The sequence below is a fragment of the Antechinus flavipes genome, chromosome 2 (genome assembly GCF_016432865.1).
Source record: "Antechinus flavipes isolate AdamAnt ecotype Samford, QLD, Australia chromosome 2, AdamAnt_v2, whole genome shotgun sequence".
NCBI classification, from domain to species: Eukaryota; Metazoa; Chordata; class Mammalia; order Dasyuromorphia; family Dasyuridae; genus Antechinus; species Antechinus flavipes.
In genome coordinates this window covers 582,606,034-582,631,882 of record NC_067399.1, presented here as the reverse complement: position 1 = coordinate 582,631,882, position 25,849 = coordinate 582,606,034, and the positions used below count along the sequence as shown (strand labels likewise).

At 33.0% G+C, this 25,849-nt stretch overlaps 1 protein-coding gene across 1 annotated transcript in view; it reads left to right on the top strand.

The window, feature by feature from the left end:
* The window catches only part of LOC127551554 (cilia- and flagella-associated protein 43-like), a 212,722-nt gene that overhangs the window by 144,254 nt on the left and 42,619 nt on the right, over positions 1 to 25,849 (top strand). Inside the window, exons 23-25 of the mRNA XM_051981358.1 lie at positions 8,086 to 8,202; positions 9,567 to 9,812; positions 10,913 to 11,119. Coding sequence (XP_051837318.1) covers positions 8,086 to 8,202; positions 9,567 to 9,812; positions 10,913 to 11,119 — 570 coding nt within the window. The remainder of the gene's footprint in view (positions 1 to 8,085; positions 8,203 to 9,566; positions 9,813 to 10,912; positions 11,120 to 25,849) is intronic.

Below are 25,849 nucleotides of genomic sequence, written 5' to 3'. Positions count from 1 at the left end.
GACTGAGGGTCTGACATTCTGGCTCTGGGAATAAGGATCCTGTGACTTGTCTCAGATATCTTAAGAAAACTTCATCCAATCAGTCCCATTCATCTCCAACGTATGAACAAAGGTTCTTATCCTTTGATCATTTGTCATTTGGAGAATGGCTTGAATTCTTATAAATTTGAGTTAATTCTCTACATATTTTAGAAATGAGGCCTTTCTCAGAACCATTGGATGTAAAATTGTTTTTCCACTTTTCTGCTTCCCTTCTAATCTGCATTGCTTTTGTTTGTACAAAACCTTTTTGATTTAATATAATCAAAATGATCCATTTTACATTTCACAATGTTCTCTAGCTCTTTGGCCATAAATTCCTCCCTTCTCTATAGATCTAAGAAATATCCCGTTTTCTCTCCTAATTTGCTTATATTATCACCCTTTATGTCTAAATCATGAACACATTTTGACTTTATCTTGACATAGGATGTTAGATATTGGTCAAATCATAGTTTCTGCCATACTATTTTCCAATTATCCCAGAAATTTTTGTCATATAGTGAATTCTTATCCCAGAAGTTGGGGTTTGAGGGTTTAAGAAACATTAGATTACTATAATCATTGACTTATGTCTTATGACATTATAACCTATTCTAATGATCTACTACTCTATTAGTCAGTACCAAATGATTTTGATGACCTCTGCCTTATAATAAAGTTTTAGGTTGGTACAGCTAGGCCACCTTTGTTTACATTTTTCCCCAATTAATTTCCTTGAAATTCCTGAGGTTTTGTTCTTCCAGATGAATTTTGTTGTTATTCTTTCTAGCTCTTTAATTTCTTGTCAATTTCATTGCTTATGGCACTGAATAAGTAGATTAACTTATATAAAATTGTCATTTTTATTATATTAGCTTAACCTACCCATGAATACTTGATATTCTTCTAGTTGTTTAGATCAAACTTTATTTGTGTGAAAACTGTTTTGAAATTGTGGTCATATAGTTTCTGGCTTTCAAATTGTGGTCATATAGTTTCTGGCTTTCAAATTGTGGTCATATAGTTTCTGGCTTTCTCTTAGCAAGTAGAATCCCAAATATTTTATATTATCTACAGTTATTTTAAATAGGATTTCTCTTTCTATCTCTTGCTATTGGACTTTGTTGGTAATATTTAGAAATGCCTATCATTTATGTGGATTTATTTTGTATCCTGAAACTTTTCTAAAGTTATAATTTCTAGTTGATTCTCTAGAATTCTCTTAAGTATATCATCATATCATCTGCAAAGAGTGATCATTTTTTTTTCCTCATTACCTACTCTAATTCCTTCAATTTCTCTTTATTTTGTTACTGCCAAAACTAACATTTCAAATACAATATTAAATAATAATGGTGATAGTGGGCAATCTTATTTAACTCTTGATCTTACTGGGAATGCTTCTAATTTATTTCCATTATATATGGTGCTTGCGGATGGTTTTAGATAGATGTTACTTATCATGGTAAGAAAAACTCCATTATTCCTATGCTCAATAGGGTTTTTAATAGGATTGAGAATCGTATTTTGTCAAATGATTTTTCTGCATTTATTAATATATATATCTGCATCTATCGATGACCACATGATTTCTGTTAGTTTGGTTATTGATATAGTCAATTATACTAATATTTTTCCTGATATTGAACCATCTCTGCATTCCTGATATAAAATCCCTATTTGATTATAGTGTATTATCCTGGTGATCAGGTATTGTAATTTCTTTGCTAATATTTTATCTAAGATTTTTTAATCAAGATTTATTAGGAAAATTAATCTATAATTTTCTTTCTCTTTTTGACCCTTCCTGATGTAGGTATTAGTGTCATAAAAGGAATTTGGTGGGATTCCTTCTTCCCCTATTTTTCCAAATAATGTGTATAGTATTGGAATTAATTGTTCTTTAAATGTTTGATTAAATGTTTTAAATTGTAAATCATCTGTCCCTGAAAACTTTTTCTTAGGATTTCATTAATAGCTTGTTCAATTTATTTTTTTTCTAAAATGGGACTAATTTAAGTAATTTATTAATGTTAATCTGGGCAATCTATATTTTTGTAAGTATTCATCCATTTCACTTAAATTATTAGATTTATTTGTATAGTTGGGCAAAATAACTCCTAATTATTTATTTAATTTCCTTTTCATTGCTGGTAACTTCACCCTTTTCATTTTGGGTACTAACAGTTTGATTTTCTTCTTTACTTTTGCTAATCAAATTAACTAAAGATTCATCTATTTTGTTGTTTTTTCCCTAAAATCAACTCTTATTTTTGTTTATTAGATCAGTAGTTTTCTTATTTTCAATTAATCTCTTCTTTGATTTTTAGAATTTCTAATTTGGTATTTAATTGAGGACTTTTAATTTGTTTGTTTTTTTCCTAGCTTTTTTAGTTACATGCCCAAATTACTGATCTTCTCTTTCTCCATTTTATTCATGTAAGCTTCTAGAGATATAAAATTTCCTCTAAGAACAGCTTTGGTTGCATCCCATAAATTTTCTAATGCTGTCTTATTGTCATTTTCTTGAATAAAATTATCAATTGTTTCTATGGTTTATTGTTTCATTCACTCTTTCTTTAGGATTAGATTGTTTAGTTTCCAATTAATTTGTAGTCTATTTTTCCACAGCCCTTTATTACATATAATTTTTATTGTATTATGATTTGAAAATGATGCATTTACTATTTCTGCCTTTCTTCATTTGATTTGGAGATTTTTATGTCCTAGTGCATGGTCAATTTTTGTATAGATTCCATGGACCTTCAAGGAAAAATATTATCTTTTCTGTTCCCATTCAATTTTCTCTGAAAGGTCTATCATACTTTTCTAAAATTCTATTTACCTCCTTAACTTCCTTCTTGATAGTTTGTGGTTCTATTTATCTAGTTCTGATAGAGGGAGGTTGATAGTATAGTTTTGCTGTCTATTTTTTCTTGTAACTCTCTTATTTTCTTCTCTAGTAATTTGGATACTATTCCACTTGGTACATATATGTTTAGTATTAATATTACTTCATTAAATATGTTTTCATTTAACAAGATATAGTTTCCTTCCTTCCTTATCTCTTTTAATTAGATCTATTTTTGCTTTTGCTTGATCTGAGATCAGGATTGCTACCCCTGATTTTCATACTTCAGCTGAAGCATAATAAATTCTACTCCAGCCTTCTACCTTTATTCTGTATATATCTCTCTGCTTCAAATGTGTTTCTTTTAAACTATATATTGTTGGATTCCAGTTTTAATCCTCTCTGCTATCTGCTTACATTTTATGGGAGATTTCATTTCATTCACAAATCATAGTTAAGATTACTAATTCTGTAATACCTGCCATCCTATTTTTCCCAGGTTATACTTTTTTCTCTCTCCTTTTACCTTTTCCCTTCTTGCTACTATTTTGTTTCTGACCACCATCTTCTTCAATTTGCCCTTTCTTTTTTCAGCCCCCTCTTCTTATTCCTTTTCCCTTCTACTTTTGCTCTCCTGTCTATTAGCCTCCCACTTTCTTTCCTCCTTTCCTTTAGTCTGCTTCCTAATAGGATGAAACACATTTCTATATATGTATGATATTCTCTCTTTGAGCCAAATCTGATGAGATTAAGGTTCACACAGTGCTCATTCCCCTCCCTTCTTTTTATCAACTGTAATAGGTCTTTTTTATCTCTTCATTTGATGTAATTTATCCATTTTTACTTCCCCTTTCCTCTTCTTCCAGTACAATTCCCTTCCACCTCTAGTTTCTTTCTTATATCATTACATTAAAGTCAATTTATACCTTCTAAGTGTACCCCTAACAAAGATACAGTTTTCAAGAGTTACATATAATATCTTCCCATATAGGGATATAAACATTTTAATCTTTTAAAAAAAACATTATTTTTTTCTTTTTGCCTTCTTATGCTTCTCTTGAGTTCTGTATTTGAAGGTCAAATTTTCTATTCACTTCTGCTGTTTTCATCAAGAATAATTGAAAATCTATTTCATTGAATGTCCATCTTTTTTTCCCTGAAAGATAATGCTTAGTTTTGTTGAGTACTTGATTCCTGATTGCTACTTAAGCTCTTTTGCCCTCTAGAATATTCTATTCCAGGTCCTTTGATCTTTTAAAGTGGAAGCTGCTAGGTCCTGGGTAATTTTGATTGTGAATTGTTGAGTTCTTGTTCTTCTTTATAATATTTAATATATGAATATATGATGGTTCTCTCTGGGGGAGAGGGCAGGTTTCTTGGAGAGGTTTTCTGGAGGCTGCCTTAGTTGCAGTTCAGATCAATAATTACCCCAAATGCAGCCAGCTGGTAAAAATACAAATGTTTATTTCTCCTTCCAAGTCTTGTGTCTTTCCTTGGGCCCGGATAGTTAGATTCTTAGAGACCTATCTTTCTGCTCGGTTCTGAGAGCTCCTGCAGCTTTGTCCTTTGCCTCTGCTCCTTTCAGCCTCCAGCCAACACAAAGATGAATCTGTCTCTCTTGCCTTCCGAAGTAATTCTCTCCTGGCTCTAGCTCAACTCCAACTCGTGGCTTCTTCTGATTTGATGCTCCCCTCTCCAGGTAATTTGGCTGAATTCTGTCCACTGTGCCTCTGCTTTCTTCTTATATACCAGAGAGAGGGATTATGGGTTTTCTCCCAGACTGCTCTCTGGCCCTAAGAACTTCAAGGGAGCTGTGAATTCACAAAGTTACAAAGTTTACTTTGTGAATCTCCCATACTTGTGAATTCCAATGAGTAAAGGTGTAAACACAAGCATTGTATTAATTAGTTCTACTTAGTACCTTGTTTCAGGTTCTGGCCCAAAGCATCAACTCTAATGAGTTAGCAGTTTATAAAGATTCCAACAGTGAATCAATCAATATTTTAATTGTTTCTTTCTTGGTGCTTGAAATATTTTATCCTTGATCTGATAATTCTGGAATTTAGCTACAATATTCCTTGGAGTTTTCATTTTGGGGTCTCTTTCTGGGAGTGATTGGTGGATTTCTTCCATGGTTATTTTATCATTTACTTTTAGGATATCTTGAATTTCTTGAAAGATGTTGTCTAGACTCTTTTTTTCAAGTTTTTCAAGTAGTACTTTGTTTCCAAATAGTCCAATAATTCTTAAGACTGTCTCTCCTAGATGTATTTTCCAGGTTACTTGTTTTTTCCAATGAGGTATTTTACATTTTCTCCTTTTTTTCCCATTTTCTTGATTGTCTTGATTGTCTTGATTATCTCATTGAGTCATTCACTTCCATTTGTCCAGTTCTAATTTTTAGTGAATTATTTTCTTCAGTTTTCTTTTTTTAATCTCCTTTTGGATTGGCCAATTGTACTTCAAAAGAAGTTGTTTTGTTCATTGAATATTTTTTCCATTTCACCAATTTTATTTTTCCATTTTGTCAAACTTATTTTTTCAAGAAGTGGTCTTCTTTAGTATATAGATAGATAGATAGATAGATAGATAGATAGATAGATAACCAAATGTATTTTAAAAAGAATTGTTGTCTTCAGTCAATTTCTGCTTCCTTGTCCAAACTCCTGCAAAGCTCTCATTTCTTTTCCCTCTTTTTTTCCTAATTCTCTTTTAAGATCTTTTTTGAATTCTTCCAAGAGAGACTTCTGAGTTGGAGACCAGTTCATATCCCTCTTTGAGATTCATCTGGAGTGATGAAATTGAAACTATTACCACTCATATGAAAGAGTGTTCCAAATCATTATTGATCAGAGAAATGCAAATTAAGACAACTCTGAGATACCACTATACACCTGTCAGATTGGCTAAGATGACAGGAAAAAATAATGATGAATGTTGGAGGGGATGCAGGAAAACTGGGACACTGATGCATTGTTGGTGGAGTTGTTAACGAATCCAACCATTCTGGAGAGCAATCTGGAATTATGCCCCAAGAGTTATCAAACTGTGCATACCCTTTGATCCAGCAATTTTACTTCTGGGCTCATACTCCAAAGAGATATTAAAGAAGGGAAAGGGACCTGTATGTGCCAAAATGTTTGTGGCAACCCTGTTTGTAGTGGCTAGAAGCTGGAAAATGAATGGATGCCCATAAATTGGAGAATGGTTGAGTAAATTGTGGTATATGAACGTTATGGAATATTATTGTTCTGTAAGGAATGACCAGCAGGATGAATACAGAAAGGACTGGCGAGACTTACATGAACTGATGCTGAGTGAAATGAGCAGAACCAGGAGATCATTATATACCTCAACAATGATACTGTTTGAGGATGTATTCTGATGGAAGTGGACCTCTTTGATAAAGAGAGCCTTAATTGATCAAAGATGGACAGAAGCAGCTACACCCAGAGAAAGAACACTGGAAATGAATATAAACTGCTTGCATTTATGTTTTTCCTCCCAGGTTATTTATACCTTCTAAATTCAATTCTCCCTGTGCAACAAGAAAACTGTTCAGTTCTGCACACATATATTGTATCTAGGATATACTGCAACCCATTCAACATGTAAAGGACTCTTGCCATCTGGGGGAAGGGGTGGAGGGAGGGAGGGGAAAAATCGGAACAGAAATGAATGCAAGGGATAATGCTGTAAAAAATTACCCTGGCATGTGTTCTATCAATAAAAAATAATTTAAAAAAAATTACCCTGGCATGGATTCTGTCAATATAAAGTTATTATAAAATAAAAATAAATAAATAAATTTAAAAAGAGAGAGAGAGAGAGAGATTTCATCTGGAGCTGTTTTGCCTTTAGTATCTTTGGGGTTTGAGATCTGTTCTTCCCTGTCTCCATAATAGCTATCTATGGTCAGGCCTCTTTTTGCATTTTTGCTCATTTTAAAAGGTTGAGGTCGTCTCTTAGGGCACTGGGGAGATTGTCCTGAGCTTCTTCTACAGGGTGACAGGGGCTTCTCACTGTCTTGGGGATTGTGGTGCTGCAGGGTTTGTCCTGTCTGTTATGCTGGAGTTCAGGGGCTCACTATCTGCCTTCTGTAACTGTGTTGGAGGTCTCACAGCTAGACTGCTAATCCATTGGCTTTCTGAACCAGGATTGAGTAGCCAACACTGCTGTGTTTTGGCTAAGAACCTTCCTCTAGATCCTCCTTACCAAGCCTCTGTACCTTGGGTCTCTCTGTGGTGTGCCTGCACTGGACCGTCCCCTTTCCCCATCTGAGACTGCATTTGAACTCAGGTTCTCCTGACTCCAGGACCAGTACCATAATGCGCTGTGCCACTTAGATGCTCATTCAAACCATCTTTAGTGAAGTCTACAGAAATTTAAGAGATAGATCTGCCACTAGTAACTATTAAAGCTGGAAGTCATTATAATGTCATTAAAAACAAAGAAGATTATAAAATGTACATTATCCTAGACCATGGCACAGCTAGAGAAACGTCCCATTGAGTGGGTCACTTGGTACATTTTGAATGGGCACTGCAGACAATGAGTACAGAATTGAAGAGTAAGGTCAAGGTAGGTTACATTTGAGAAGCTGCATAATACTCATCATAATTCTAGACTTTGCAACTATCAAAGGCCATCACATTGGCATTAGTGTTCATTATATGACATGCTATATGACTGCAAATGATAAAACACCGAGGAGAGTCAAAATTATAAATAATCCAAATAGCAGTAGAAAGCTGCATGGGAAGCATAAGTTGTGTCCTGTGATTTGAGTAGTCTGTAACAATTAATTGCATGTGGGAAGTAGTACAAGAGAATACATATAGTGAATATGAAAAAAGAGAACAGTTTCAGTAGTATATTGTCATAGCTAAGAGAGACAAATAAAATAGAACAAATCCTTGAGCAAGGTAGTGAATCTTTTATGCCAAATCTGTAAGAAGATATAGATAAGGATCATACAAGATGAAAAGTGAATGAACTAGGATATTTATTAGTTTGAGAGAGTAAAACTAGGACTCTACTAAGCAGTCAAATTATTAATGAAAAGTCTTTATCTATAGCATTTCTAAATTCTCATGTTTCATACCAGTATCAGTGCAATTATATCAACTTATATTGTAAAAGCATTAAAGAGACTTTATTTTTCACAACTGAAAATGGTTTGATTCTTTGTTATTTTTTTTCCATTTGTCAAGTCCTTTCATAGTAAATTGGAAGTCCAGAATTTCCCGATGAAAGAGCGAACTCCAGAAGAATTGAAAGAATTAGAGACAGTTTTACAGATAAGGAAGATTGAAGTAGCTGAACTTAAAGTATGGGTTTGAACATGTGTGTGATGTCTCTTATCTTAGTTTCCCTTAATGATGCATTTAACTGAACTGCAGTGTAAGAGATGTTGGAAATGTCATTTCTATTATTATTTCCAACTTATTACTTCATGTGATAATTTCTGCTGAGAAATATATACTTGTTCAATTAGAATGATTTTTAATATGAAAAATGAATATAGTATATGATCTTTTCATTATTTAGGGACTTCAGGGCTGATGCTCTATCCACTATAACAACTAAATGCCCTACAAGCACAAGTTTTAAGACAAATTTAAGAAAACTAGTCAAGGGTGTAATGAATTGTCACTTTGAAGCAGTATGTTTTTCCATGCAGAATTATTCCATACAAGTTAGAGCATATAGTTGCATGTCCTTTCCTGGCATTACAAAGAACAAAGTCAGATCCTTAAAAGTCCAATACCTTTTGATGTTGTACAAGCTACTAAGCAGTTTTCTACAACTTTCCTTTTATAGTTTCTAAAGTATAAAACATTCACTATTTGTTGCTTAACTTACTTATATTTGTCATTATATGAATTGATTAATAGTTAATTTATATATGTCATTACGTAAATTACAAACTAACAGGACTTTTTCATGCTGAAAAGGACTAATCATTCTATCAGCCTTATACTACTGAGTACTGGTTAATAGAGATATCTAGGTGGTTCTGTGCGGGTAGTCCAGAAGACCTGAGTTCAAATTCAAGCTTACTAGTTATTTACTAGCTATGAGATCCTGGGCAAATTACTTTATCTCTGTATGCTTCACTTTTCCCCTCTGTAAAATGAAATAATGATAGCACTTGATTCTCAAGATACTTGGAAGGATAAAATGAGATCTTTGTAAAGTACTTTGCAAACTTTAACGCATGTTTTTTGTTGTTCATCTATTTCAGGCATGTCTAACTCTATAATACTATTTGGGGTTTTCTTGGCAAAGATACTAGAGTATTTTACCATTTCCTTCTTCAGCTCATTTTACAGATGAGAAAACTGGGATAAGCAAAGTTAAAGTGACTTGCCAAAGGTCACAAAATTAGTGTCTAATTCCAGATTTGAACAGAAATCTTGTCTCCTGGACCAGCAGGATCTATTGTGCAATCTAGATGCCAAAAGATTATGTAAATTAGCTGTTGTTACTGTTATTATTTATCTGTAGTGTTTTAGTCTCTAAAGATCTCATCACAGAAATGTCTATGTTGACTACAATTTAGCAATATTGAAAGCAGAATTTAAAGTCTTTGATTTTTTAAATTTAAAGTATGATTTTTAAATAACAATGTTAACAAGGTAACTTTTAGAGAACTTGTTTGTTAATAATGAATGTGTTTTTTAATACATAGCTGCGAGAGCAAGTTTTAGAGGCACATTCCTCAGCTTCTTTACTGGCTCCTGTAAAGTCCCAAGAAGAAGAAGAGGAAGAAGACGAAGATGACGAAGAAGATGAATTAGAAGAAGAAGAAGTCAGCACACCCTTTTATCTACTTGGAAGTTTATGTACAAGCTTTACCACAAAAACAGACATGTTGAATAGTCAATTGGAACTTCATACCAGAGAGGAAAAAATCAACCAGATTGTATTGTTAAAGGTGAACCATTTTTTTCTTTGAAATGAATAGAGCTTCTTTATAAAGTGATTTTTTAAAAAAGCTACATACCAGATTAAGTTGCAGATCATTTTTCCCCTTTATAAGTTGATACAAATCTGAATAGAAGTGGCTTCAGAATCTGGAAGATCCACAGTCAGATCCTACATGAACTGATTGACTGACCTAATCTCTTAGTGCCCTAAACAAATCACTAAGATTTTAAATTGCTGAACTGTATTGAAAAGGGTAGTTTCTTCACTAGGGAGCTTCTTACAGCAATGAAATTTTAGTCCCTATCCCTGTCCTATTTTGTATAGAATAGAAAATATCCAGAATTTGGATTCATTATGACAATATATATGGGATATATAAGAAATATATTGCATTTAGTGTTCCACATGATACTGTATAAATATCCATACTGGGCTGCCATGGTCACTCCTTTGTATTATAGCTCTCTCTTCTTCATCATCCTGCTCCTCATCATCATCTTTCTTCATCAAAATGACATTAAGTTTAAGTCATTTGTTTATGTGTATAATGAATGGTAAGACAAAGAAAATCCTCTTCCCATACTATTATATCTATAAACAGTTAGAAAATATTCTGATCTGATGACATTATAAAATGTTTTTTATTATTTTCTAGATCACCACATCAGAAAATAGACTATAGATATACTCAATATATATTTTAGTTGAGCAGAACCTTTAATTAAAAGTCAATCTTAAGGAAATAATTCAGCATGACATCTATGCTGATGCCTTTGCTTTTTGGCAGTGAGGAGCCACTGAAGTTTATTACACAGGGGATAACTTTGAATCACTGAATTTTATAGGTGGAAATTACTTTATAGATCTAGTCTTAAGCTTCACAATTTTAGATAACCTGTTCAAAGTCATAGCTGATAATAAAATCCTCATCTCCTTATCTCCAGTACTCATTTTTATCATATTCTATAAAAATAGTCTTTTAAGAAAATTAATCTGATTTTGATTTGTAGGATGGATTTAGGATAGGAAGATAGTATAAAGTTGTTAAGATTGTTGAATAATATTACTATTAAAACTGCAACCTTTAACCAATATGTGGTATTTCAGGACATTATTTACCAGGTTAAAATCATTTTTAATCGTGAGTTTGATGCTACCTTTGAACAAAAAAAGTTGGAAATAGCACGTGTGAGGGAAAAAAATATAAGAATTCAGGAAATCATCACGAATTTAGATCTTGGGGAGGAGGTCTGGCAACCAGAAATAGAAGATTGCGAGAAACCAGATTTAATTCTAACGGTAGAAGACAATGAGGTACTGTTCAGTTTTTTCATCTTTTCCTTTTCATGCCACTTTTCTGATTTTTCCACTTTTTTTATCAGATTGTTCACAGAAGCCATATACAAAGGTGATATTAAGAATAATTCTGATAATTTTAATGAAAGCTTACATTCATGTCATGCTTTACAGTTTACAAAGCTTTTTCCTCTCAACTTTATGGGTCAGAGAAATTATTATTATATTCATTGTAATGATAAGGAAAATGAAGATCAGTAAAGTTAAGTGACTGGCCACTATAATAATTACCAAGTAGTTATCATAGTCTATTTCATTAGTTATAGGACTTTGGTACTAATAATATGAAAAGTAGTAATACTTTCATTATGACATAGACTCACAGAAAAAAGGAATAAAGTCTAATTTGAGACAATGGGATTAGTGTGCAGGAGCAAGAGGAAATGAGTTAATGACCAATAATACCCCCAGGATTTGATTGCCAAAATAGAGCGTTTCTGGCCATGGGTACAATGATCTTTGGACCTCAGTAGAAATAATAAGGGATCCAATGATGCTCCTATGAGAGCCCAGGATTGGCATATCTAAACTCTCATTCCTCCTTCAATAGATGAGATATATGAACTATTCATCTTCCCCAAAAGAGCAGCTCAAATGATAGATCAGGACAAGATCTTTTTTATATAGAAGAGAAATGTATGGAATCTAGGTAACTAGCTAGATGCTAATGACTACTCATCTTCACTTTTAACTTCATGAGCAGATCAATACAAATAGTTTATGAGAGTAATTATATGGGAATCTAATAATATAGCACTCTAGGGCATAGAAATCTAAAAATGAGCAATAAAAATAATAGCTACCATTTATATAGTACTTTAACATTTGTCAATTGCTTTCCATGTACAAATCTTCATTGATCTTAAAACAGCCCATCAGGGTAAGTTCTAGCAAGGTTTCATTGCTTGCAACTTTGTCACCAGATCATTTCAAATCATTCAATAATCAATACACATTTATAAAGCACCTACTCTGTACCAGGCATTGTGCTAAGTATGTTAAAAAAAAAAAAAAGAAAGCTTTCAAGGAGCTTGCAGTATAACAGAAGACAACACATAATAGAAGCTAAAAGAGGTAGGTGGGAAAGGATAGTTTCCAATAGTAGGCTATGTTTATGTCAAAAAAGTAAAAAATGAGCATAGCTAGTTGGGAAATGAGGAGACATCTGAGTAGTTGTTAGACCTGTACCCTTCCCTAAATGCTTCTTTACTGAATCCCATGAAGTTCTATGAAGAGCCTCCAAGGAGAGGGGCAAAGGGTATGGATAAGGTATAAGTAACAAAATCTGATTGGATCTTGCAAAATGATAACATTTCCTAATAATGAGTTTGGAATGGGTGAGGGGAAAGGAGGGATTGTCATGGTGAAGAAGCCAAAGAATCCAAAAATGAGTATAGCCAGGTGGGAAATGAGAAGATTTATAACTACTTCAAACCAAGGTATTTGTAAGGAGACAGAATTGAGTGGAGGGATTCCTTGTGACATACTTTCTTGATAATTTATGGCTGTTCAATAGAATAGTTGGGTCTTGAGCCTAGGACTTCTAACTTATTTCAATGTCCTTTTGATTATAACATGCTGGTTCTTGTTAAGGGAAGTAAAATACACTTAGGACCACATTTAGTTAGAAAAAAAAAAAAAAGAATCCTAGCATCACAGAGCTGAGTTGGAAGGAGACTTAGAGAAAATCAAGACCAACTTTCTTATTTTACAGATGAGGAAACTGAGGCCCTGAGAAGTTAGGTGGCTTATACATGATCATAGAGCTCATATCAGAGACAGGATTTCAAGTCAAGTCTACCATTCTGATATCATACTTAAAAAGAGTTAATTTTTGTACAACTTACCGCTTATACCAAAACAACAGTAATAGCACTATCTAATATTTATATAGCTTTGCAAAAAATACTTTACAAAAATTGTTAATACCCAAACTTGGATCTGGATCTCAGTTCTGGGGTACAGTCCCAGAGTGAAGAGAAGCACCAGAATGCCAGAGCTTGTGGCCTTAAGGGAGTAGGAACTCTTATCAAAGTTCCAGGACTAGAAAGTATGCTTGTGATTTCTCACAGATCAGAGCATAGGCCAGGAGAATAGTGAATACACAGCTTTCCTTAGATCATACCACCTTGGAATAACTGAAAGCTTATAAACCCCCAGAACTATTTCTTAAAATAGCAGCACAAAACACTGAAAGCATGGGACATTACCCTCTCCACTCTGTAGTAGAGTCCAAATTTAATATAAAAGTAAATGTCAAGAAATAAGCTGAAAAAATGAGCAAATATAAAAAACAATCCTGACCATAGAAAGTTACTATGGTAGGGTAGAGCCAAGATGGTGGACAGTAGGCAGGACATTGCTTTCTCCAGCTTCTCTCAGAATCAATACTAGCTCAACCTTCTAAATAGATTTTGTAGTGACAGAACTCACAACAGTTGGAGTGTAATAATTTTCCAGCTTAAATTATCTTGGAAGGAGTTCAGGAAAGGAGTTTCAGTTGGGCAGGGGAGAATAAAACCCTCAGGTGCAGCAAGCCTGGCTTGGGGAATATAGTAGAAGGCTCTTAGGCAAAGTATAGCAGCATTGGCTACTCTGTCCTAGTTCAAAAGATTGGTGGATCAGTGGACCAGCTGCGAGACAAGGCAATTGTGAGCCCCTGAATCCCAGCACAATAGATAGAATAGATAGATAGAACTAAGCCAGGCCAACCCAATGCAGTGGAAAAGCCTATAGCACCATCAGTCCCAGCAAGTCAATGAGAAGTCCCTGTGCCCCTGCAAAAGAAGCTTGGAACAATCTCCCTTGTACCCTTGTACAAAGCCCAACTTTTTAAAATGAGCAAAAAAAAGCAAAAAATGCCCTGACCATAGAGAGTTACTATGGAGATAAGGAAGGACAGAACACAAACCCAGAAGAGTACCACAATGGTAAAATGCCTGTAAGCAAAGCCTCAAAGTAGAATGTGAACTGGTCTCAAGTTCACTTTAAAAGAATTCAAGAAGGATCTTAAAAGACAGAAGAAAAATAAGAGCTATGCAGGAAAATTATGAAAATTTGAAGGGGTAAAGGCAACAGCTTAGAAAAAGAAGCAGGAGGAGAAGGGAAAAAGAATAAGGGGGGCTAAAAATGGAGGGCAAATAGAAAGAGATGGGGGTCAGAAACAAAATGCTAATGAGAAGGGAAAGGGTAAAAGGAGAGAGAAAAATATAACCTAGGAAAAATAGGATGGTAGATAATACAGACTTAGTCATCTAAACTATTTATGTTAATGGGATGAACTCCCCCATAAAATGGAAGAGAATACTAGAGTGGATTAAAGGCCAAAATCCTACACTACGTTGTGTACAAGAAACGTATTTGAAACAGAAACATACATATACAGTAAAGATCAAATGCTAGAGAAAAATCTATTATGCTTCAATTAAAGTAAAAAAAGCAGGGATAGTCATCATGATCTCAGACTAAGCAAAAGCAAAAATATATCTAATTTAAAGAGATAAGGCAGCTACATCATACCAAAGGGTACCATAGATATGAAGTAATATCAGTACTAAACATATATGCATCAAGTGGTATTATGTCCAGATTCTGAGAAGTTAAGAGAATTGCAAGAAAAAAGACAGTAAATAATCTTACTTTGTGACCTAATCTCTAGGATCAGATAGATTTGCAAACGAATTCTATGAAACCTTTAAAAGAACAATTGAAATGCTATACAAACCATTTGAAAACATAGGGCAAGAAGGAGCCCTTTATGACAGAGATATGGTGCATACCAAAGCAAGGAAAGACCAAAACAGAGAAAGAAAATTATAGACAAATTTCAGAATGAATATTGATGCAAAATTTTTAATTAAAATATTAACAAAGAGATTACAACAATTCAGCACCAAGACATAGCACTGTGACAAAGTAAGATTTATATCAAGAGTGTAGGGCTGATTTAATATTAGGAAAACTATCAGCATAATTGGCTATGTCAGTTACAAAATTAACAAAAATCATAAGATTATCTCGATGCAGAAAAAGCATTAAAAAATACTCATTCCTAAAAAAAAAAAAAACTAGAGAACATATAAATAGTTGGAGTTTTCCTTAAAATTATAAATAATAGCATCTAAGACCATCAGCAAATATTATATGTAATGAGGATAAGCTAGAAACATTACCAGTAAGAACAGGGGTGAAACAAGGTTGTCCATTGTGACCACTATTATTCAGTATTGTACTAGAAATTTTAGCCTTAGCAATAAAAGAAAAAAATTGAAAGAATAAAAGTAGGTTATGAGGAAAGAAAACTATCACTTTTTGTATATATGATGGTATATTTAGAGAATTCTAGAGAATCAACTAAAAAACTACTAGAAACAACTTTAACAAAGTTGCAAGATAAAAATAAACCCATATAAATCATCAACATTTGTATATGTTGCTTGCCCAGCAGCAAGAGATAGAAAAAGAAATCCCCTTTAAAATAACCATAGAAAATATATTTGGGAGTCTTCCTGCCAAAACAAAGTCAGGAACTTTATGAACACAATTGCAAAACACTTTTCACACAAAGTTAGATCTGAACAATTGGAAGCATAGCAATTGCTCATGGGTAGACTGAGCTAATAGAATAAAAATGACATTTCTACCTAAATTAATCTACTTATTCAGTGCCATACCAATCAAACTGCCAAAAAATTACTCTATACATCTAGAAAAAATAATAACAAAATTCATCTAAAAGACCAAAATTCAAGAATTTCAAATGAATTAATGAAAAAATGTAAAGGAAGGTGGCCTAGTCATACCAGACCTAAAACTGTATTATAAAGTTGTGGTTATCAAAACTATTTAGTACTATCTAACAGACAGAATAGTAAATCTGTGAAATAGGTTAGATTCACAAGACACAATAGTCAATGACTATAAGAATCTAGTGCTTGATAAACTAAAAAACTCTTAATTATTCACTATCTGACAAAAATTGCTGGGGAAACTTAAAAATAGTATAGCAGAAACTAGGTATTGACCAGTATCTAACACCTTATACCAAGATAAGGTGAAAATGGATTCATGAATTAAAAATAAAGGTATGCAATTAAGCAAATTAGAAAAACAGGGGATAAACTTATCTCAGATCTGTGGAGAAAGAAGGAATTTATGGCCTAAGAAAAACTAGAGAACATTATGAAATGCAAAACAGATAATTTTGATTACATTACATTAAAGAGATTTTTCACAAACAAAACCAAAGTGGCCAATATTAGAAGGGAAGCAGAAAGTTGAGGGAGAATTTTTTTTGCAGTGTTTTTGATAAAAGCCTCATTTCTAAAATACATAGAGAATTGACTCAAATTTAAAAGAGTGTAAGCCTTTCCCCAATTGATAGTCAAAAGAATAGAAATAATTTTCAAATGAAGAAATTAGTCATTTCTAATTATATGAAAAAATACTCAAAAGCACTGTTGATTAGAGAAGTGCAAATTAAGACAACTCTGAGGTACCATTTCATTCTTCTCAGATGGGCTTGCAGGAAAGATGATGACACAAATGGGAAGGGGGTGGTGGTGAATGGAGCAGTAATGCGTTGTTGGTGGAGTTATGAAATGATCCAACCATTCTGGAGAGCAATTTGGAACTATGCCAAAAGGCTGTAAGACTGTGTATACCATTTGATCCAGCAATGTCACTACTAGATCTGTATCCAAAAAAGATCATAAAAAAGGGAAGAGAATCCACATGTGCAAAAATGCTTACAGCAGCCTTTTTTGTAGTGGTAAGGAACTGAAGATTGAATGGATGCCCATCAGTTGAAGAACCGCTAAATAAATTATGGTGTCTGAATGTTATCAAATAGTACTACTCTATAAGAAATGATAAACAGGGTAATTTTATTTTATTTTTTGAAAGCTTTTTATTTTCAAAACATATGCACGAATAATTTTTCAACATTGACTTGCACAGCCTTGTGTTCCAGATTTTCTCCTCCTTCCCCCACTCCCTCCCCTAGATGACAAAAAAATCCAGTATATGTTGTACTTGTTAAAATATATGTTAAATCCAATATATGTAAACATATTTATACAATTATCTTGCTGCATAAGAATAGTCAGATCAAAAAGGAAAGAAAATTAGTTAGAAAGCAAAATTCAAGCAAACAACAACAAAAAGAGTGAAAATGCCATGTTGTGATTCATACCCAGTCCTCACAGTCCTCTCTCTAGGTGTAGATGGCTCTCTTCATCAATGAACAAGTAGAACAAGAATTCAAACAAGGTTTGAATCATCTCATCGTCATATAGTCTTGTTGTTGATGTGTATAGTGATCTCCTGGTTCTGCTCATTTCATTTAACATCAGTTCACGTAAGTCTCTCCAGGCCTCTCTGTATTCATCCTGCCGGTCATTTCTTACAGAAGAATAATATTCCATAACATTCATATACCATAATTTATCCAGCCATTCTCCAACTGATAGACATCCCTCTAGTTTCCAATTCCTTGCCACTACAAAGAGGGTCACAAACAATTTTGCACATGTGGATTCCTTTCTATTCCCTTAAGATCTCTTTGGGAAATTGCTGGATCAAAGGGTATGCACAGTTTGATAACTTATTGAACATAGTTCCAAATAAGCAGACTGATTTTAGAAAAGCCTGGAAGGATGTACATGAATTGATGCTAAGTGAAATGAGCAGAAAAAAAAAATTTGTACCCATTAACAAGATTATGTGATGATCTGTTATGATAGACTTGGCTCTTTCAACAAGGAGGTGATTCAAGGCAATTCTAATAGACTTGTGATGGAGAGAATCTACATCCATAAAGAGAACTATGGAGTTTGAAGGTTCATCAAAGCATAGTATTTTTACCTATTCATTGTTGTCATTTCCCTATTGTTTTTTTTCTTTCTTGTGTTTTTTTTCCTCTTTTGATCTCATTTTTCTTATGCAGTATGATGAATGTGGAAATATTTGAAAGAATTACATATGTTTAGTGAATTATTTGCTATATTGGGGAGAGGGGAAAGTAAAGGAAGGAGGGAGAAAACTTTGAAATACAAGGTTTTCCAAAGGTGAATGTTGAAAATATTTGGAAAAATAAAATATTATTTAAAAAAAAAAAAGGTTACAGGGAAGATTGAACAGAAATTCAGAAGAAGACTATGAAGTCAAAACTGCTACATCCAAAACCTCAAAAATGTGTATTTGTCTCAGGCTCAAAAAGGAAATCCTAGAAGGGGTCAAAAAGTATTTTAGAAATCAAATGAGAGGTAGATGAAAATAGGGGAAAGAACTGATAATGGTGAAAGAAAATCATGATAAAAGAGTCAACAGCTTGATAAGGGAGGCACACAAAAAATGCTGAGGAAAATAACTTCTTAAAAAACAAGATAGGCCAAATGGTAAATGAGACACAAAAATCCAATGAAGAAAACACCTTAGAAAGCAGAATTGATCAAATGGAAAAAGATGTACAAAAATTTACTGAAGAAAAAAGCTCCTGAAAAGAGCTTCCAATTGTCGACAAATGGAAAAAAAGATATGCTCATTGAAGAAAATAAATTTTTAAGAACTAGAATTAGACAAATATGTTAGTGGTTCAATGAGATATCAGAAACAATGAAAAATGAAAAAAAAAAGATATGAAATATCTCATTGGAAAAGCAACTGATCTGTAAAGCAAATCAAGAAGCAATAATTTTAAAATTGCTGGACTACCTGAAAGTATGATAAAAAAAAAAGAGCCTAGACACTACCTTTTTAGAAAAAAAGAAAGTTGCTATGATATTCTAGAACAGAGAGTAAAATAGAAACTGAAAGAATTCATCCATCGCTGCCTGGAAGAGATCATAAAATGAAAACTCCCAGAAATATAGCCAAATCCAGAATTTCCAAGCCAAGGCAAAAATATTGCAAACAGCTAAAAAGAAACAATTTAAATACCATGGAGCTACAGTCAGGATAACATCAAATCTAACAGCTTCTATATTAAAGTATCCAAAGGCCTAGAATATAACATGTCTAAGATTACAACCAACAATCACCTACCTAGCAAAACTGAGCATAATTCTTCACAGAAGAAAATGGACAGCCAAAGAAACAGAAGACTTTCAAGAATTCTTGGTGAAAAGACCAAAGCTGAATAGAAAAATTTTATTCTCAAATAAGATTCAAGAGAAGCATAAATAGGCAAACTGTAAAGGAAAGAAGGAATTCAATAAGTTTAAACTGTTTACATTCCTACCTGGGAAGATACCTATAACTCCTAAGAATTTTCTCATCATTAGGGCAATTAGGAGTAAAAATAACCAGAAGGCATTAGTGTGAGTTGAATATGACTGGATGATCTTTTAAAAAATAAAAGTGGTAAGAAGGAGGAATGCATTGAGAGAAGGAGAAAGAAAGAGGTAGAATAGGACAATAATATTATCTCACATAAAAGAGGCAGAAAAAGAGTTTTTATTGTTTAAGAGGAAACAAGAGAGGTCTGGGGAAACATGCAAGACTTCTCATTGGAATTGCCTTGGAATAATACTCAATTGGGTATAGAAATCTATTTTATCCTTTCAAAGGAAAGGAGAAGGGGAAAAGAAGGGATAAGTGATAAAAGAGTGAAGGGAGTGATAAAAAAAAAAAGAGGGAAAATTGGGGAGGCAGTAATCAGAAGCAAAACATACTTCAGGATAGACATAGTGAAAGGAAAGACAGATAGATAAATTAAGAATATAGGATGGAGGGAAATATAGGTGGTAATCATAACTGAAAAAAAATTTTATAGCCGGTATCTTTGGTAGGCACTATTTCTCAAATATATAGATCACTGAGTCAAATTTATAAAAATAAGTGCCATTCCCCTGTGGTCAAAGATTGTAAACAGATAGTTTTCAGAAAAATAAAGCTATCTATTATTTATGTGAAAAATAGTTCTAAATAATTATTGATTAAAGAAATGCAAATTCAATTCCAAGGTACTATTGTTCAGTTATCATATCATTATCATTGCCTTATATGATAGAAAAGGAAAATGACAAATGTTGGAGGGGATATGGAGAAATTGAGACATTAAGGTATTGTTGAAATTGTGAATTGATTCAACCAATCTATAGAATAATTTGAAACTCTCTCCTAAGTACTATAAAACTGTGTATACTTTGATCCAGCAATATCATTACTAGGTTTATATCCCAAAGAGATTTTTTTTAATTATAGCTTTTTATTGACAGAACATATGCATGGATAATTTTTGAAACATTGTCCCTTGCACTCACTTCTGTTCTAATTTTTCCCTTCCCTCCTTCAGCCCCCTCCCCTAGATAGTAGGCATTGGTTAAACATGTTAAAGTATATCTTAGATATAATATATGTGCGCAGATCAATTCTTGTGTTGCACAAGAAAAATTGGATTCAGAAGGTAAAAATAAACTGGGAAGAAAAATAAAATTGCAAGTAGTCCACATTCATTTCCCAGTGTACATTCTCTGGGTGTAGCTGATTCTGTCCATTATTGATCAATTGGAACTGAATTGAATCTTCTCTTTGTCAAAGATATCCACTTGCATCAGAATACACCCTCATATAGTATTGTTGTTGAAGCATATAATGATCTCCTGGTCCTGCTCATTTCACTTAGCATCAGTTCATGTAAGTCTCTCCAATCCTCTCTGTGTTCATCCTAGTGGTCATTTCTTACAGAACAATAATATTCCATAGCATTCATATACCATAATTTATTCAGCCATTCTCCAATTGATGGACATCCATTCAGTTTCCATTTTCTGGCCACTACAAACAGGGCTGCCACAAACATTCTTTCACATACAGATCCCTTTCCCTTCTTTAAAATCTCTTTGGAATATAAGCCCAGTGGTAACACTGATGGGTTAAAGGATATGCACAGTTTGACAAATTTTTGAGCAGAGTTCCAAATTGCTCTCTAGAATGGCTGGATCCAATCACAACTCCACCAACAATGCATCAGTGTCCCAGTTTTTCCACATCCCCTCCAACATTCGTCACTTTCTTTTTCTGTCATCTTAGCCAATCTGACAGATGTGTAGTGGTATCTTAGAGTTGTCTTAATTTGCATTTCTCTGATCAATAGTGATTTGGAACATACTTTCATATGAGTAGAAATAGTTTCAATTTCATCATCTGAAAATTGTCTGTTCATATCTTTGACCATTTATCAATTGGAAAATTGCTTAATTTCTTATAAATTAGAGTCAATTTTCTATATATTTTGGAAATGAGGCCTTTATCAGAACTTTAATTGTAAAAATGTTTTTGCAGTTCATTGTTTCCCTTCTAATCTTCTTTGAATTAGAATTGTTTGTACAAAAGCTTTTTAATTTGATATAATCAAAATTTCCTATTTTGTAATCAATAATGATCTCTAGTTCTTCTTTGGTCATAAATTCCTTCCTCCTCCACAAGTCTGAGAGGTAAACTATCCTATGTTCCTCTAATTTATTTATAATCTGGTTCTTTATGCCTAAATCATGAACCCATTTTGATCTTATCTTGGTGTATGGCATTGTGTGGGTCCATGCCTAGTTTCTGCCATACTAATTTCCACTTTTCCCAGTAGTTTTTGTCAAATAGTGAATTCTTGTCCCAAAAGTTGGGATCTTTGAGTCTGTCAAATACTAGATTGCTATAGTTTTTGATTATTTTGTCCTGTGAACCTAACCTATTCTACTGATCAACTAGTCTATTTCTTAGCCAATACCAAATGGTTTTGGTGACCGCTGCTTTATAATATAATTTTAGATCAGGTACAGCTAGGTTGCCTTCATTTGATTTTTTTTAATTAGTTCCCTTGAAATTCTTTACCTTAGTTCTTTCATATGAATTTTGTTGTTATTTTTTCTAGGTCATTAAAATAGTTTCTTGGGGATCTGATTAGTATAGCACTAAATAAATAGATTAGGTAGTATTGTCATCTTTATTATATTCGCTTGACCTATTCAAGAGAACGTAATTTTTTTTCAATTGTTTAGATCTGAATTTATTTGTGTGGAAAGTGTTTTGTAGTTTTGCTCATATAGTTCCTAATTTTCCCTTGGCAGATAGATTCCCAAATATTTTATGCTATCAACAGTTATTTTGAATGGAATTTGTATCTCTTCTTGTTGGATTTTGTTGGTGATGTACAAAAATGCTGAGGATTTATGTGGATTTATTTTGTATCCTGCAACTTTGCTAAAGTTGTTGATTATTTCTAATAATTTCTTAGTAGAATCTCTGGGGTTCTCTAAGTATACCATCATATCATCTGCAAAGAGTGATAATTTGGTTTCTTCATTATCTACTCTAATTACTTTGATCTCTTTTTCAACTCTTATTGCCAAAGCTAGTGTTTCTAATACGATACTGAATTGTAATGGTGATAGTGGGCAACCTTGTTTCACTCCTGATCTTATTGGGAATGGTTCCAGTTTATCCCCATTACATATGATGCTTACTGATGGTTTCAAATAGATGCTCCTGACTGCTTTAAGGAAAAGTCCATTTATTCCTACTCTCAAGTGTTTTTATTAGGAATGGATGCTGGATTTAATCAAATGCTTTTTCTGCGTCTATTGAGATGATCATATAATTTTTGTTAATTTGGTTATTGATATAGTCAACTATGCTAAAGTTTTCCTAATAATGAACCAGCCCTGCATTCCTGGTATAAATCCTACTTGATTGTGATGTATTAGCCTAGCAATAATTTTCTGTAATCTTTTTGCTAATTTTTTTTAAGATTTTAGCATAAATATTCATTAGGGAGATTGGTCTATAATTTTCTTTCTCTGTTTTCAACCTACCTGGTTTAGGTATCAGTATCATGTCTGTGTCATAAAAGGAATTTGGTAGAACTCCTTCAATCCCTATTTTTTCAAATAGTTTATATAGCATTGGAGTTAATTGTTCTTTAAATGTTTGATAGAATTCACATGTAAATCCATCTGGTCCTGGGGATTTTTTCTTAGGGAGTTGATTAATAGCTTGTTCTATTTCTTTTTTTTTTAAATGAGATTGTTTAACCAATTTACTTCTTCCTCTGATAATCTGAGCAAACTATATTTTTGAAGGTATTCTTCAATTTCATTTAAGTTATCGAATTTATTGGCATAAACTTGGGCAAAGTAATTCTTAATTATTGCTCTAATTTCCTCTTCATTAGTGGCGAGTTCTCCCTTTTCATTTTTAAGACTAACAATTTGATTTTCTGCTTTCCTTTTTTAAATCAAATTTACTAAGGGTTTATCTATTTTGTTGGTTTTTTCATAAAACCAACTCTTAGTTTTATTTATTAATTCAATAGATTTTTTATTTTCAATTTTATTAATCTTTCCTTTTTTTTTTTTTTTAGAATTTCAAGTTTAGTGTTTGACTGGGGGGTTTTAATTTGTTCCTTTTCTAGCTTTTTTAGTTGCAAGCCCAATTCATTGACCTCTTTCTCTATTTTATGCAAGTAGCCTAGAGATATAAATTTCCCCCTTATTATCACTTATCTGCATTCCACACATTTTGATATGATGTCTCATTGTTGTCATTTTCTTGGGTGAAACTATTATTTCTATGATTTGCTCTTTCACCCAATCATTCTTTAGGATGAAATTATTTAGTTTCCAATTATTTTTTGGTCTATTTTCCCCTGACTTTTTATTGAATGTAATTTTCATTGCATCATGGTCTGAAAAAGATGCATTTACTATTACTGTCTTACTGTATTTGTATTATAGGTTATTATGTCCTAACATATGGTCAGTTTTTGAATAGGTTCCATGAACTGCTGAGAAGAAAGTGTACTCCTTTCTGTCTCCATTTAGTTTCTCCAAAGATCTATCATATCTAACTTTTTTAGTATTCTATTTACCTTTTTGACTTCTTTCTTATTTATTTTTTGGTTTGATTTATCTAATTCTGAGAGTGCAAGGTTGAAATCTCCCACTATTATAGTTTTGCTATCTATTTCTTCTTGCAGCTCTCTTAATTTCTTTTTTTAAGAATTTAGATGCTACTTGGTGCATATGTGTTTAATATTAATATTACTTCATTATCTATGCTACCCTTTAGCAAAATATAATGCCCTTCCTTAACTCTTTTAATTAGATCAATTTTTGCTTTTGCTTGATCTGAGATCAGGATGGCTTCCCCTGCTTTTTTGTCTTCACCTGAAGCATAGTAGATTCTGCTCCAGCCTTTTACCTTTACTCTATGTGTATTGCCTTGCTTCAAGTGTGTTTTCTCTAAACAACATATTGTAGGATTCGGGCTTTTAATCTAGTTTGCTATCTGCTTCTGCTTTATGGGGGAGTTTACCCCATTCACATTTATGGTTAAAATTACTAATTTTGTATTTTTTGCCATCTTGTTAACCCCTGCTTATGCTTTTCTCCTTTCCTTCCCTCTTACCCCCCTCCTCAGTATTAACCTTGTGAGCACCACTTGCTTCTCACAGCCCTCCCTTTTTGGGATGCCTCCCCCCACCTTAGAATTCCTCTACCCTATCCTCACAATTTCTGTATTCCCTTCCACTTAGCTTACTCCTTCCCTTTTCACTTTTCTCCTCCCGCTTTTCAATGAGGTGGGAGAAATTTCTCTATAAATTGAATATGTCTAATATTTTTCTCTTTAAGCCAATTCTGATGAGAGTAAGATACACACTATGTTCATCCCCCTCCCTTCTTTCCTTCAGATATAGTATATTTCCTTTGCCTCTTCATGAGATGTGGTATCCCCACTTTACCCTTTTTCTGGTACAATTTCCTTTCTACCTTTAATTTCTTTTTTATATTATAACTGTAAAACCAAATTATACATATTTTCTTTATGTATATTCATAATAGAAATATGGTTCCCAAGATGTCTTTTTACCTTTTTGTGCTTCTCTTTAGTCCTATATTTGGAGATCAAACTTTTTGTTTAGTTCCCTTTTTTTCATCAGAAATAGATGAAATCCACCTATTTCATTGAATGTCCATCTTCTTCCCTGGGAAAAATGCTCATTTTGGCTGGGTAAGTTATTCTTGGCTGCATACAAAGTTTCTTAGCCTTTTGGAATATCAGATTCCAGGCCCTTTGATCCTTTAATGTGGACACTGCTAGATCTTGAGTAATTCTTATTGTGGCTCTTCTATATTTGAATTGTTTTTTTTTTTTTCTAGATGCTTGTAGTATTTTTTCCTTGATCTGATAGTTCTGGAATTTAGTCTCAATATTTCTCGGAGTTTTGATTTTGGGGTCTCTTTCAATAAGTGATTGATGAATTCTTTCAATGTCTACTTTACCCTCTGTTTCTGTAACATCTGGGCAGTTCTCTTTGATGATTTCCTGGAAAATGGTGCCTAGGCTTTTTTTTCATCATAATTTGTAGGAAATCCAATAATTCTCAGATTATCTCTCCTACATCTATTTTCCAGGTCTGTTGTTTTCCCAAGTAGGTATTTGACATTTTTTCCCATTGTTTCACTTTTTTGGTTTTGCTTGACTGATTCTTGGTGTCTCCTCGAGTCATTCAATTCTGATTTTTAATGAATTATTTTCTTCATTTACTTTTTTACTTCTTTTTGTATTGTCCAATTGAATTTTTAAGCGAGTTGTTTTGTTCTATGCGATTTTTTTCCATTTCATCAATTTTATTTTTTAGAGAACTATTTTCTTTTTCCAATTCTGTTTTCCTTGGAATTATTTATCTTTTCC